The sequence below is a fragment of the Pan paniscus genome, chromosome X (assembly GCF_029289425.2).
Source record: "Pan paniscus chromosome X, NHGRI_mPanPan1-v2.0_pri, whole genome shotgun sequence".
NCBI classification, from domain to species: domain Eukaryota; kingdom Metazoa; phylum Chordata; class Mammalia; order Primates; family Hominidae; genus Pan; species Pan paniscus.
In genome coordinates this window covers 74,954,521-74,968,604 of record NC_073272.2, presented here as the reverse complement: position 1 = coordinate 74,968,604, position 14,084 = coordinate 74,954,521, and the positions used below count along the sequence as shown (strand labels likewise).

The following is a 14,084-nucleotide window of genomic DNA, read 5'->3' as shown; positions in this document are numbered from 1 at the left end:
CATTCACTCTAAGAACTGGAACAAGACAAGGATGCCACCCTCACCATTCCTCTTCAACATAGTACTGGAGGTCCTAGCCAGAGCAATCAGACAAGAGAAAGAAATAAGGGGCATCCAAATTGATAAAGTGGAAGTCAGACTGTCACTGTTTGCTGAGGATATGATCTTTTACCTTGAAAACCCTAAAGGCTCCTCCAGAAAGCTCCTAGAACTGATAAAAGAATTCAGCAGTTTCTGGATACAAGATTAATGTACACAAATCAGTAGCTCTTCTATACACAAACAGTACCCAAGCTGAGAATCAAATCAAGAACTCAACCCTCTACAATAGCTGCCAAAAAAAATAAAATCCTTAGGAATTTACCTAAGGAGTTGAAAGACCTCTACAAGTAAAACTTCAAAACACTGCTGAAAGAAATAATAGATGACGAAGATGGCCATATAGGAACAGCTCCGGTCTACAGCTCCCAGCGTGAGCGACGCAGAAGACGGGTGATTTCTGCATTTCCATCTGAGGTACCGGGTTCATCTCACTAGGGAGTGCCAGACAGTGGGCGCAGGCCAGTGGGTGCGCGCACCGTGCGCGAGCTGAAGCAGGGCGAGGCATTGCCTCACCTGGGAAGCGCAAGGGGTCAGGGAGTTCCCTTTCCGAGTCAAAGAAAGGGGTGACGGACACACCTGGAAAATTGGGTCACTCCCACCCAAATATTGCGCTTTTCAGACCAGCTTAAAAAACGGCGCACCACGAGACTATATCCCACACCTGGCTCGGAGGGTCCTACGCCCACGGAATCTCGCTGATTGCTAGCACAGCAGTCTGAGATCAAACTGCAAAGCGGCAGCGAGGCGGGGGGAGGGGCGCCCGCCATTGCCCAGGCTTGCTTAGGTAAACAAAGCAGCCTGGAAGCTCCAACTGGGTGGAGCCCACCACAGCTCAAGGAGGCCTGCCTGCCTCTGTAGGCTCCACCTCTGGGGGCAGGGCACAGACAAACAAAAAGACAGCAGTAACCTCTGCAGACTTAAATGTCCCTGTCTGACAGCTTTGAAGAGAGCAGTGGTTCTCCCAGCACGCAGCTGGAGATCTGAGAACGGGCAGACTGCCTCCTCAAGTGGGTCCCTGACCCCTGACCCCCGAGCAGCCTAACTGGGAGGCACCCCCCAGCAGGGGCAGACTGACACCTCACACGGCAGGGTATTCCAACAGACCTGCAGCTGAGGGTCCTGTCTGTTAGAAGGAAAACTAACAAACAGAAAGGACATCCACACCGAAAACCCATCTGTACATCACCAACATCAAAGACCAAAAGTAGATAAAACCACAAAGATGGGGAAAAAACAGAACAGAAAAACTGCAAACTCTAAAACGCAGAGCGCCTCTCCTCCTCCAAAGGAACGCAGCTCCTCACCAGCAACGGAACAAAGCTGGATGGAGAATGATTTTGACGAGCTGAGAGAAGAAGGCTTCAGACGATCAAATTACTCTGAGCTACGGGAGGATATTCAAACCAAAGGCAAAGAAGTTGAAAACTTTGAAAAAAATTTAGACGAATGTATAACTAGAATAACCAATACAGAGAAGTGCTTAAAGGAGCTGATGGAGCTGAAAACCAAGGCTCGAGAACTACGTGAAGAATGCAGAAGCCTCAGGAACTGATGCAATCAACTGGAAGAAAGGGTATCAGCAATGCAAGATGAAATGAATAAAATGAAGCGAGAAGGGAAGTTTAGAGAAAAAAGAATAAAAAGAAATGAGCAAAGCCTCCAAGAAATATGGGACTATGTGAAAAGACCAAATCTACGTCTGATTGGTGTACCTGAAAGTGATGTGGAGAATGGAACCAAGTTGGAAAACACTCTGCAGGATATTATCCAGGAGAACTTCCCCAATCTAGCAAGGCAGGCCAACATTCAGATTCAGGAAATACAGAGAACGCCACAAAGATACTCCTCGAGAAGAGCAACTCCAAGACACATAATTGTCAGATTCACCAAAGTTGAAATGAAGGAAAAAATGTTACAGGCAGCCAGAGAGAAAGGTCGGGTTACCCTCAAAGGGAAGCCCATCAGACTAACAGTGGATCTCTCAGCAGAAACCCTACAAGCCAGAAGAGAGTGGGGGCCAATGTTCAACATTCTTAAAGAAAAGAATTTTCAACCCAAAATTTCATATCCAGCCAAACTAAGCTTCATAAGTGAAGGAGAAATAAAATACTTTACAGACAAGCAAATGCTGACCGATTTTGTCACCACCAGGCCTGCCCTAAAAGAGCTCCTGAAGGAAGCGCTAAACATGGAAAGGAACAACCGGTACCAGCCACTGCAAAATCATGCCAAAATGTAAAGACCATCGAGACTAGGAAGAAACTGCATCAACTAACGAGCAAAATCACCAGCTAACATCATAATGACAGGATCAAATTCACACATAACAATATTAACTTTAAATGTAAATGGACTAAATTCTCCAATTAAAAGACACAGACTGGCAAGTTGGATAAAGAGTCAAGACCCATCAGTGTGCTGTATTCAGGAAACCCATCTCACGTGCAGAGACACATATAGGCTCAAAATAAAAGGATGGAGGAAGATCTACCAAGCAAATGGAAAACAAAAAAAGGCAGGGGTTGCAATCCTAGTCTCTGATAAAACAGACTTTAAACCAATAAAGATCAAAAGAGACAAAGAAGGCCATTACATAATGGTAAAGGGATCAATTCAACAAGAGGAGCTAACTATCCTAAATATATATGCACCCAATACAGGAGCACCCAGATTCATAAAGCAAGTCCTGAGTGACCTACAAAGAGACTTAGACTCCCACACATTAATAATGGGAGACTTTAACACCCCACTGTCAACATTAGACAGATCAACGAGACAGAAAGTCAACAAGGATACCCAGGAATTGAACTCAGCTCTGCACCAAGCGGACCTAATAGACATCTACAGAACTCTCCACCCCAAATCAACAGAATATACATTTTTTTCAGCACCACACCACACCTATTCCAAAATTGACCACATACTTGGAAGTAAAGCTCTCCTCAGCAAATGTAAAAGAACAGAAATTATAACAAACTATGTCTGAGACCACAGTGCAATCAAACTAGAACTCAGGATTAAGAATCTCACTCAAAGCCGCTCAACTACATGGAAACTGAACAACCTGCTCCTGAATGACTACTGGGTACATAACGAAATGAAGGCAGAAATAAAGATGTTCTTTGAAACCAATGAGAACAAAGACACAACATACCAGAATCTCTGGGACGCATTCAAAGCAGTGTGTAGAGGGAAATTTATAGCACTAAATGCCCACAAGAGAAAGCAGGAAAGATCCAAAATTGACACCCTAACATCACAATTAAAAGAACTAGAAAAGCAAGAGCAAACACATTCAAAAGCTAGCAGAAGGCAAGAAATAACTAAAATCAGAGCAGAACTGAAGGAAATAGAGACACAAAAAAACCCTTCAAAAAATCAATGAATCCAGGAGCTGGTTTTTTGAAAGGATCAACAAAATTGATAGACCGCTAGCAAGACTAATAAAGAAAAAAAGAGAGAAAAATCAAATAGACACAAAAAAAAATGATAAAGGGGATATCACCACCGATGCCACAGAAATACAAACTACCATCAGAGAATACTACAAACACCTCTATGCAAATAAACTAGAAAATCTAGAAGAAATGGATACATTCCTCGACACATACACTCTCCCAAGACTAAACCAGGAAGAAGTTGAATCTCTGAATAGACCAATAACAGGAGATGAAATTGTGGCAATAATCAATAGTTTACCAACCAAAAAGAGTCCAGGACCAGATGGATTCACAGCCGAATTCTACCAGAGGTACAAGGAGGAACTGGTACCATTCCTTCTGAAACTATTCCAATGAATAGAAAAAGAGGGAATCCTCCCTAACTCATTTTATGAGGCCAGCATCATTCTGATACCAAAGCCGGGCAGAGACACAACCAAAAAAGAGAATTTTAGACCAATATCCTTGATGAACATTGATGCAAAAATCCTCAATAAAATACTGGCAAACCGAATCCAGCAGCACATCAAAAAGCTTATCCACCATGATCAAGTGGGCTTCATCCCTGGGATGCAAGGCTGGTTCAATATACGCAAATCAATAAATGTAATCCAGCATATAAACAGAACCAAAGACAAAAACCACATGATTATCTCAATAGATGCAGAAAGAGCCTTTGACAAAATTCAACAGCCCTTCATGCTAAAAACTCTCAATAAATTAGGTATTGATGGGACGTATTTCAAAATAATAAGAGCTATCTATGACAAACCCACATCCAATATCATATTGAATGGGCAAAAACTGGAAGCATTCCCTTTGAAAACTGGCACAAGACAGGGATGCCCTCTCTCACCGCTCCTATTCAACATAGTGTTGGATGTTCTGGCCAGGGCAATCAGGCAGGAGAAGGAAATAAAGGGTATTCAATTAGGAAAAGACGAAGTCAAATTGTCCCTGTTTGCAGACGACATGATTGTTTATCTAGAAAACCCCATCGTCTCAGCCCAAAATCTCCTTAAGCTGATAAGCAACTTCAGCAAAGTCTCAGGATACAAAATCAATGTACAAAAATCACAAGCATTCCTATACACCAACAACAGACAAACAGAGAGCCAAATCATGAGTGAACTCCCATTCACAATTGCTTCAAAGAGAATAAAATACCTAGGAATCCAACTTACAAGGGATGTGAAGGACCTCTTCAAGGAGAACTACAAAGCACTGCTCAAGGAAATAAAAGAGGATACAAACAAATGGAAGAACATTCCATGCTCATGGGTAGGAAGAATCAATATCGTGAAAATGGCCATACTGCCCAAGGTAATTTACAGATTCAATGCCATCCCCATCAAGCTACCAATGACTTTCTTCACAGAATTGGAAAAAACTACTTTAAAGTTCACATGGAACCAAAAAAGAGCCCGCATCGCCAAGTCAATCCTAAGCCAAAAGAACAAAGCTGGAGGCATCACACTACCTGACTTCAAACTATACTACAAGGCTACAGTAACCAAAACAGCATGGCACTGGTACCAAAACAGAGATATTGATCAATGGAACAGAACAGAGCCCTCAGAAATAACGCCACTTACCTACAACTATCTGATCTTTGACAAACCTGAGAAAAACAAGCAATGGGGAAAGGATTCCCTATTTAATAAATGGTGCTGGGAAAACTGGCTAGCCATATGTAGAAAGCTGAAACTGGATCCCTTCCTTACACCTTATACAAAAATCAATTCAAGATGGATTAAAGATTTAAACGTTAGACCTAAAACCATAAAAACCCTAGAAGAAAGCCTAGGCATTACCATTCAGGACATAGGCGTGGGCAAGGACTTCATGTCCAAAACACCAAAAGCAATGGCAACAAAAGCCAAAATTGACAAATGGGATCTAATTCAACTAAAGAACTTCTGCACAGCAAAAGAAACAACCATCAGAGTGAACAGGCAACCTACAACCTGGGAGAAAATTTTCGCAACCTACTCATCTGACAAAGGGCTAATATCCAGAATCTACAATGAACTCAAACAAATTTACAAGAAAAAAACAAACAACCCCATCAAAAAGTGGGCGAAGGACATGAACAGACACTTCTCAAAAGAAGACATTTATGCAGCCAAAAAACACATGAAAAAATGCTCATTGTCACTGGCCATCAGAGAAATGCAAATCAAAACCACTATGAGATATCATCTCAAACCAGTTAGAATGGCAATCATTAAAAAGTCAGGAAACAACAGGTGCTGGAGAGGATGTGGAGAAATAGGAACACTTTTACACTGTTGGTGGGACTGTAAACTAGTTCAACCATTGTGGAAGTCAGTGTGGCGATTCCTCAGGGATCTAGAGCTAGAAATACCATTTGACCCAGCCATCCCATTACTGGGTATTTACCCAAATGACTATAAATCATGCTGCTATAAAGACACATGCACACGTATGTTTATTGCGGCATTATTCACAATAGCAAAGACTTGGAACCAACCCAAATGTCCAACAATGATAGACTGGATTAAGAAAATGTGGCACATATACACCATGGAATACTATGCAGCCATAAAAAATGATGAGTTCATGTCCTTTGTAGGGACATGGATGAAACTGGAAACCATCATTCTCAGTAAACTATCGCAAGAACAAAAAACCAAACACCGCATATTCTCACTCATAGGTGGGAATTGAACAATGAGATCACATGGACACAGGAAGGGGAATATCACACTCTGGGGACTGTGGTGGGGAGGGGGGAGGGATAGCATTGGGAGATATACCTAATGCTAGATGACGAGTTAGTGGGTGCAGCACACCAGCATGGCACATGTATACATATGTAACTAACCTGCACAATGTGCACATGTACCCTAAAACTTAAAGTATAATTAAAAAAAAAAAAATAGATGACACAAATGAATGGAAACACATCCCATGCTCATGGATTGGTAGAGTCAATATTGTGAAAATGATCATACTGCCAAAAGCAATCTACAAATTCAATGCAATTCCCATCAAAATACCACCATCATTCTTCACAGAATTAGAAAAAACAATTCTAAAATTCATATGGAACCACAAAAGACCCCACACAGCCAAAGCAAGACTAAGCAGAAAGAACAAACCTGGAAGTGTCACACTACCTGATTTCAAACTATACTATAAGGCCACATTCATCAAAACAGCATGGCACTGGTACAAAAATAGGCACAAAGACCAATGGAACAGAACAGAGAACTCAGAAATAAACCCAAATACTTATAGCCAACTGATCTTCGACAAAGCAAACAAAAATATGAAGTGGGGAAAGGACACCCTTTTCAACTAATGGTGCTGGGATAATTGGCTAACCACATGTAGGAGAATGAAACTGGATCCTCATCTCTCACCTTATACAAAAATCAACTCAAGATGGATTAAGGGCTGAAATCTAAGACCTGAAACTATAAAAATTCTAGAAGATAACATTGGAAAAACCCTTACAGACATTGGCTTAGCCAAAGATTTCATGACCAGGAACACAAAAGCAAATGCAATAAAAACAAAGATAAATAGCTGGGACTTAATTAAACTAAAGAGCTTTTGCACAGCAAAAGAAACAGTCAGCAGAGTAAACAGACAACCCATACAGTGGGAGAAAATCTTCACAATCTATACATCTGACAAAGGACTAATATCCAGAATCTACGAGGAACTCAAACAAATCAGCAAGAAAAAAAAAACCAAACAATCCCATCAAAAAGTGGGCTAAGGACATGAATAGACAATTCTCAAAAGAAGATATACAAATGGCCAACAAATATATATATATGATGGAATACATATCAAATATATATACATGATGGAATACTAGTCAGCCATTAAAGAAATGAATTAACAGCATTTGCAGTGACCTGGATGAAACTCATGAATGGAAAACTAAACATCATATGTTCTCACTAGTATGTGGCAGCTAAGCTATGAGGATGCAAAGACATAAGAAAAATATAATGGACTTTAGCAACTTGGGAGGAAAGGGTGGGAGGGGGTCAAGGGATAAAAGACTACAAATATGATGCAGTGTATACTGCTTGGGTGATGGGTGCACCAAAATCTCATAAATCACCACTAAAGAACTTACTCATGTAATCAAATACCACCTGTACCCCAATAACTTATGGAAAAAAATAAATAAGTGAAATCTGAAAGCTTTAAAAAAATAAAATAAATGTTGAAATTATTGCAAAAAAATGGGACAGAAAAACAAGGGAAACTATCATTTTATCTGATTACAATTGCTACATTAATTATCCTTTGTGTCAGGGACTGTGCCAGGTCAGACCCCCTTTATGCCTCCTTGGAGTCCAGTCTAGTTAGATATACCAGGATATGCCCAGTAAATGTTATAACAGAGGTCCGTATAGCTTAGTGGTGACTTCCTCCTTCCTGCTCTAAAAGTCAGAGGAGTCATACAGGAAACACACAAAAACCGAAAATATGTCCATGTTTTAAACAATTTGCACGTCACAGTTTTTTTCTGCGGTGGGCATTTTGGTTTTGTGCAAGTTGGAAGGAAATGTTGGGAGATTCCTCCAGTGTTGATGTAATGCTAGGTCAGGCTCTCTAGCCTAGTTCTGTTTAGTGTGTGGAATCCCTGGATCACCATATCTATAGCCCGAATCAGCAGGCTAGCAAATCAGCACACAAGGGAGACTGGCCATTCTCCCAGGGGCAATGGCCCAGTCTAAACACAGCACAATTACCTGTGGTCAGGTTTTACTCAAGACTATACAAACAACTGCTAAGGATGGGAGTCAGGAACTTGTATTTTAAAAAAAGAGAGAGAGACTCCACAGGCAATTCTGATGCACACAGCTTTGGTTAAGGACAATACATTACTTAGTCACATAACTCAAATCACATTAGATTGCACTCACATTAGGGTTACACAGGATGTTCATTCACCCTAAGGATAATTTTCTCCCCTCCAGGTGACTAAAGAGAGTCACAAGGCTGAATTGCTCCTTTTTTGGTCCTATGTCACATACTGACATACTCTAACATTGCTAAACTTTTAAACAAGCAGCTTGCTGAGGCCATGCCAAAGCCCCACCTAGGACAAATACACAGGAAGCATTCAACAGCTCACACAACAGCTTTAATGTTTCAGGAAACAAAAAATAAAAAACAAAAAACTGGACAGGGAGGATGATCTTTTAAATACACTGCATTGCCTTTAAATATGAGGTCATGAACTATATTCACAGGAAAAGCACATTACTCAGATTTTGCTGAGTTTAGTATATAACGGAGGCAGAAGAGAAGGATGTGTGGTTTAATCCATTGCAACAACAACAAAACGACATAAATGAAGGAATTTTTTCTTATCCCAAGTTCACCAGCAACCCACATACGTATGGCTGAGCAAATAATCTACTCAGTGTTTACTGCACTTTCAAAGAGAGAAATTTATTTCCTTGAAATTCAATAATACAACCAACATATTATGTTTCAAATATTGCACATTTCAAAAACTAAAAAGACATTTTAAATCAATACAGACAATGTTCTCAATCTTGCCTGTTTCACATATATACAACAACATGCAGTCCTGCTGGCTCAATCCCGATTTCCCCATACCAAAGTCAATTCACAAAGCAATCCCTTCACTATATAGATGCTAAGGACCAGAAACAATAAAAGAAAAAATATGTACTCCAGTGGCTTCTATTATCGGACAGTTCCACAGTGCACATTTATGCTGTCACATCAAAATAGAGAAGAGAATAAGCCCCAAAGAGAACAGGGTATGATAACTGATGGCACCTTCCATAACTAGACCTACGTAAATATAGCTCCTCTTACCATAGGCACCTTAAACCAGCCTCCTAGAGGGGCTAAAACAGGTCTTGTGAGAGAGGATGACAATTTTTTAAAGATAAAGGGAATATAAAGCCTCTAATTTGGTTAACAAAAACAAAACTAAAAACAATGTCCCCAGCCTAAATAAGCAGCAATACATTACTAAAAATTGTGGTGGGTCTTTCCATACTATATCAAAACAAGATAAAAATTATCTACAATATCCCAGTATTCATTTTCAAAATAAAAAAGTGAATTCCACATAGAGTTAAATTCATTTTACTGTCTTCTGACAAATCAAGAAGACAGCACTTATGAATGCAATTAGAAGCATGCACAAATCCAAACATGAGGCTTGAAATTCCTTAAATGTGAACAGCTCTTCGCAGTTCATAATGAATATTCATGAACAGTATCTTGCTTTAGCCTCCCAGGGGCTCCATGTGATATTTACCAACATCTTCATTTTACAAATGATAAAGGTGAAGCACAGAGATGCTAAACATATTGCCTAAATCACTCCTCTGGATCCTGCTGTCTCCTTCCAAACTTAGAGGAAAAAAAAAAAAGGATTCCACTTACACCCAGGTTTACTACATAACCCAGGTTTTTCTGACTAATGACATATAATCAGGTCTTATTTTGTCATATGTGAATGCTAAATGCCATTCCCTCTCCAAGCGCTATAGCAAGGGCACTTCACCTTTACATTATCATGACACTTTGTGAAATCTAAAAAACTAAGGAATCCTCACCCTCTAAAAAAAAAGGCACATATGTGAATGTTCATAGCAGCATTATTCATAATAGCCAAAGAGTGGTAAACCACCCAAATGTTCACCAACTGATGGATAAACAAATTGTGGTATATTCATATAATGGAGTATCATTTAATCATAAAAAGGAAAGATCCCACATGGATGAACCTTGAAAACATGCTAAATGAAATGAGTCACAAAATGACCACATATTGTATGATAATGAAATGTCCAGAATAGACATTTTTTATATGTAATGTGCAGAATGGACAAACCATTAGAAATAGAAAGTAGATTAATGATTGTCTAGGGCTTTGGGTGGGTTGGGTGAAAATGGGGAGTGACTGTTTAATGGGCATGAGGTTTCTTGCTGGGGTGATGACAAATGTTCTAAAACTGTGGTGATGAATGCACAGCTGTGAACATACTTAAAACCACTGAATTATACACTTTAAATTCTTGAACTGTATGGTCTGTGAATTATATCTCAATAAAGATGTTATTTAAAAACAACTATTAAAAATCTTCATATGAGTAAAATTTCCCAGATAATTTATGAGGGTTTGTTAAAGCCCTGAACCCATCTACTGGTACGAGGGAGTCGAAGACCCAAGCTTAGTAACTTCTGCTCTATAGAAACAAGAATCATCATCTATTTTTCTTTGTTGTATATGTAAGATTTATTTTGGCTGCCCCTACCCTACCACAACTACAGCAAACCTATGCCTCCTATTTTTTAGGATCACTATTTTGTCTATTAGATAACATAACCACAGTAGTTTTCAATATTGATTCATTAAAAAGAGTAAAATAGTATAGTTTCATAAATATAATTTTAAGAGCTACAAAAAAACTCTAGCAATTGAGCATCTATTATTTGCAAGGCATGGCTGGCATTCAAAAATGTAAAAGATTTCTGCCTTCAAGATGTCATAGGCAGGATAAGATCTATACAAAAATAACAATATACGAAAAAGAAGGTGAATCTTGCATTAAAAAGACCAGGGAAGATAAGCCAGGAATAATGATTAAAGGGAAGCTTCTTGGCAGAGGTGGACAATTATTTAAAGCTGTGTTTCACCCTGAAGAATAAGTATCCTGAACGTGCATAAAGGAGACACAGGGAATTCCAGATGAGAGCAGAAACAGATATGTTTCAGAATTGTTCCTAGGAACTATGAAGAAGGGCCTTCATCCCAAGCTAAGGGGGCCAGGCATGGTGGCTCACACCTGTAATCCCAACATTTTAGGAGGCCGAGGCAGGAGGATTGCTTGAGGCCAGGAGTTCAAGACCATCGTGGACAATATAGCAAGACCTCCATCTCTACAAAAAAATAAAAAATTAGCCGGGGGCAGTGCCATGTGCCTGTAGTCCCAGCTACTCAGGAGGCTAAGGCAGGAGGATTACTTGAGCCCAGAAGTATGAGGGTACAGTAAGCTGTGATCTCACCACTGCACTCCAGCCTGGGTGACAGAGAGAGATCCTGTCTCAAAAATATCAATCAAGCTAAGGATCCTGGACTTTATTTGGTAGGCTCTGAGAAGCCAAAGAAGGTTGCTGAGTAGGGCAATTACTGAATCAAAGATGTATGTTTTGAAGATTGATTGTACAGTAATGTATGGGTGCATGTGGAAGAGAGGAAAAACTGCAAGCAGAGAAACAGTATTATTACAATAGTGTAAGACAAGGTTTCTAGAGTCTGGTTTAGGGAGTGGCATCTCTCATTCAGTAGCCATTTTTAAAAGATCAAGGCATGTCCCCCCAACCCCTGCCACTAAAAAAGGGGTGTTTTGACATGCTGCTCATTTAAAGTGCTGCCAATAAAGAAAATAGCTGTAGTTCATCATGGTACATATTTCCCTGGAGAAAACCCATTTACAACGTAGGTTTAGAAATTTCAAAATTACATTTTAACATGAAGTTCTGGCTACATTGGTTTGTGGGATTAGGAAGGGCCAAAGGCTCCTTTAGGCTCCCTTTGATCCATTAACTATGTTCTGTGAGTTTACAGTGAAAAATGATAAGAGTTGGACGATAAGCTTTCATGTGATCAAGTAAACCTGAACTCCAAGACTAAAAGACCTTGTTTGCAGTAGCAAATACTAAAGGGTCAGGGCCTGAATAGAATTGCCTTGAAATTGCTTTATTTCTATTTATGAACCTGAGGTGATTGGTGGTAGTGCATAACCTTGGATAGTAACCATTTCTGGGTTATAGGTTTACCATGTGGACAAGCACTGGCCACATAGTATAGGGGAGTTTACCTGCCTGGAATGGCCAAGGAGTTGTCTTTCCTGGGAGAGACAAAGAGCCCAGAGGCTACCTAAAGTCTTCCTCCCCACCCAAAGTGATGTTAGACACCGGAACTTGGAAAGAGAAGGTTGGCGTTCGAGTCACACGACACACACACACACACACACACACACACACACACACCAAATAAAAGGTCTTACCCCAATCTCCAAAGTTTGCCAAGGCCAAGAACACTGTCTCTTAGCCCTTTTACTTCCAATCCCCGCCCACAGCCTGCAAGACCCTCCACTTCCCTTTCCCCTTCCGCTCTCGGCTTACTTGTCCCGGATGATGGTCTGTAGCTCCCGGATCTGATCATTCATAGGCAGCAGCTTAAGCTGCGCCCCTATCTGCCGGGAGAGTTCGCAGTCCTCTAGGAAGGAGTTGCCAGCTGGTGCGTCATAGCTGCTACTGTCACCACTACCACTGTTGCCCTCTGAGTTGAGGCTGGAGCCGCCGCAGGCCCCAGAGTCCAGCTCGGCCGGCAGGCTAGAATGGGCGTACCCCGTGAGGAGAATCACCTTGGCCCTGGAGGCTCTGTTTCCCCCTGCGTGGTCCAGGATCGGATCGCCAGGTCGCAGCTGCTCGGGACTTGGGGTTGAGGCAGAGTTTACTTGCTGGTTGTGACAGGGCATGGAGTCCGGACACTGTAACTCCGTGGCCATACACCGGGCCCCGGGCTATCCCCGCTGCTACTGAACCACTAAAGATAAAGAGGAACGGGTAGAAAGGACAGATGCTCACGTGCTCTCTCGGTTGCTCCCGCCTCCTCAGAACATCTAACCCTGGCTGTCCTTTCACCCCTAGGCCGCTGTTGGTTTCCTTTAGCACACTTTGGCTCACCCCCGCCCACACCAGACGTACTGCCTGCCTAGACACCCTATTGGCTGCACTCCTCGCCACTCTGCGGCGCCACTGCTTGTTAACCCTTTGAGTCACCCTTGCTACGTGGGTTCCCACAGGTAGCTAAGCCCCCGCATCGAGGCCAAGGATGCCAGCTTGAAGGATCTTCCGGGGGCCCCTGGGGCTTCTGCATTCAGAACTTTGGGTGATTAGTAGAGCCAGGAAAAACTGGGGGTGGCAGGTGATGATACACAGTTACACACGTAAGGCCCATGTTTTCAGACTTTGTGACCTAGCAGAGAAATTATATCTCAGTAACCGCATCTTCAGTTAGCTTGTCTGCATAACAGAAGGAAGAAGTAAAAAAAATGCCTAGCAGGCTGCTGAAGAGGCTGTCCTCTACTAGACTGTTCTAGAAACTGCAGCTTCCCAAGTATGCTTGACCGCCAAAGCTTTTCTTATCTTTATTGGTTGGGCCCTACAGTGTACACGTTGTCATGGGGACTCAGGCGGCATTTCAGATCCACTATCATTTTGAACTTTTTAAGTACTTGGAAAGACGCTTATTTTTAAGTGTATGGACGCACTATAATGGCCTGAGGTAAGAGTGTCTAGGGCAGTACTTTTCAAACATCAGTATGTACCACAATAATTGTAAAGCTTGTTAAAATGCAGGTTCTTACGGCTCATTTTTGAGATTGTGATTCTGTAGATCCGAGATGGGATACAAGAATCTTTTTTTTTTTTAACTTTTAAGTTCAGGGATATATGTGCAGGTTTGTTACATAGGTTAACTTCTGTCATGGG

At 41.2% G+C, this 14,084-nt stretch overlaps 1 protein-coding gene across 3 annotated transcripts in view; it reads right to left on the bottom strand.

The window, feature by feature from the left end:
• UPRT (uracil phosphoribosyltransferase homolog) overlaps positions 1 to 13,346 on the bottom strand; it is a 36,606-nt gene extending 23,260 nt beyond the window's left edge. The window contains exon 1 of one of the 3 annotated variants that reach the window (XM_003824396.5): positions 12,714 to 13,346. In XM_003824396.5, coding sequence (XP_003824444.1) covers positions 12,714 to 13,099 — 386 coding nt within the window. In that variant the 5' untranslated portion in view covers positions 13,100 to 13,346. Of the gene's footprint in view, positions 1 to 12,595 lie in introns of all 3 variants that reach the window. The other 2 variants (XM_034949769.3, XM_055106356.2) reach the window with 2 other exon arrangements.
• Between the last annotated feature and the right edge of the window lie 738 nt (positions 13,347 to 14,084).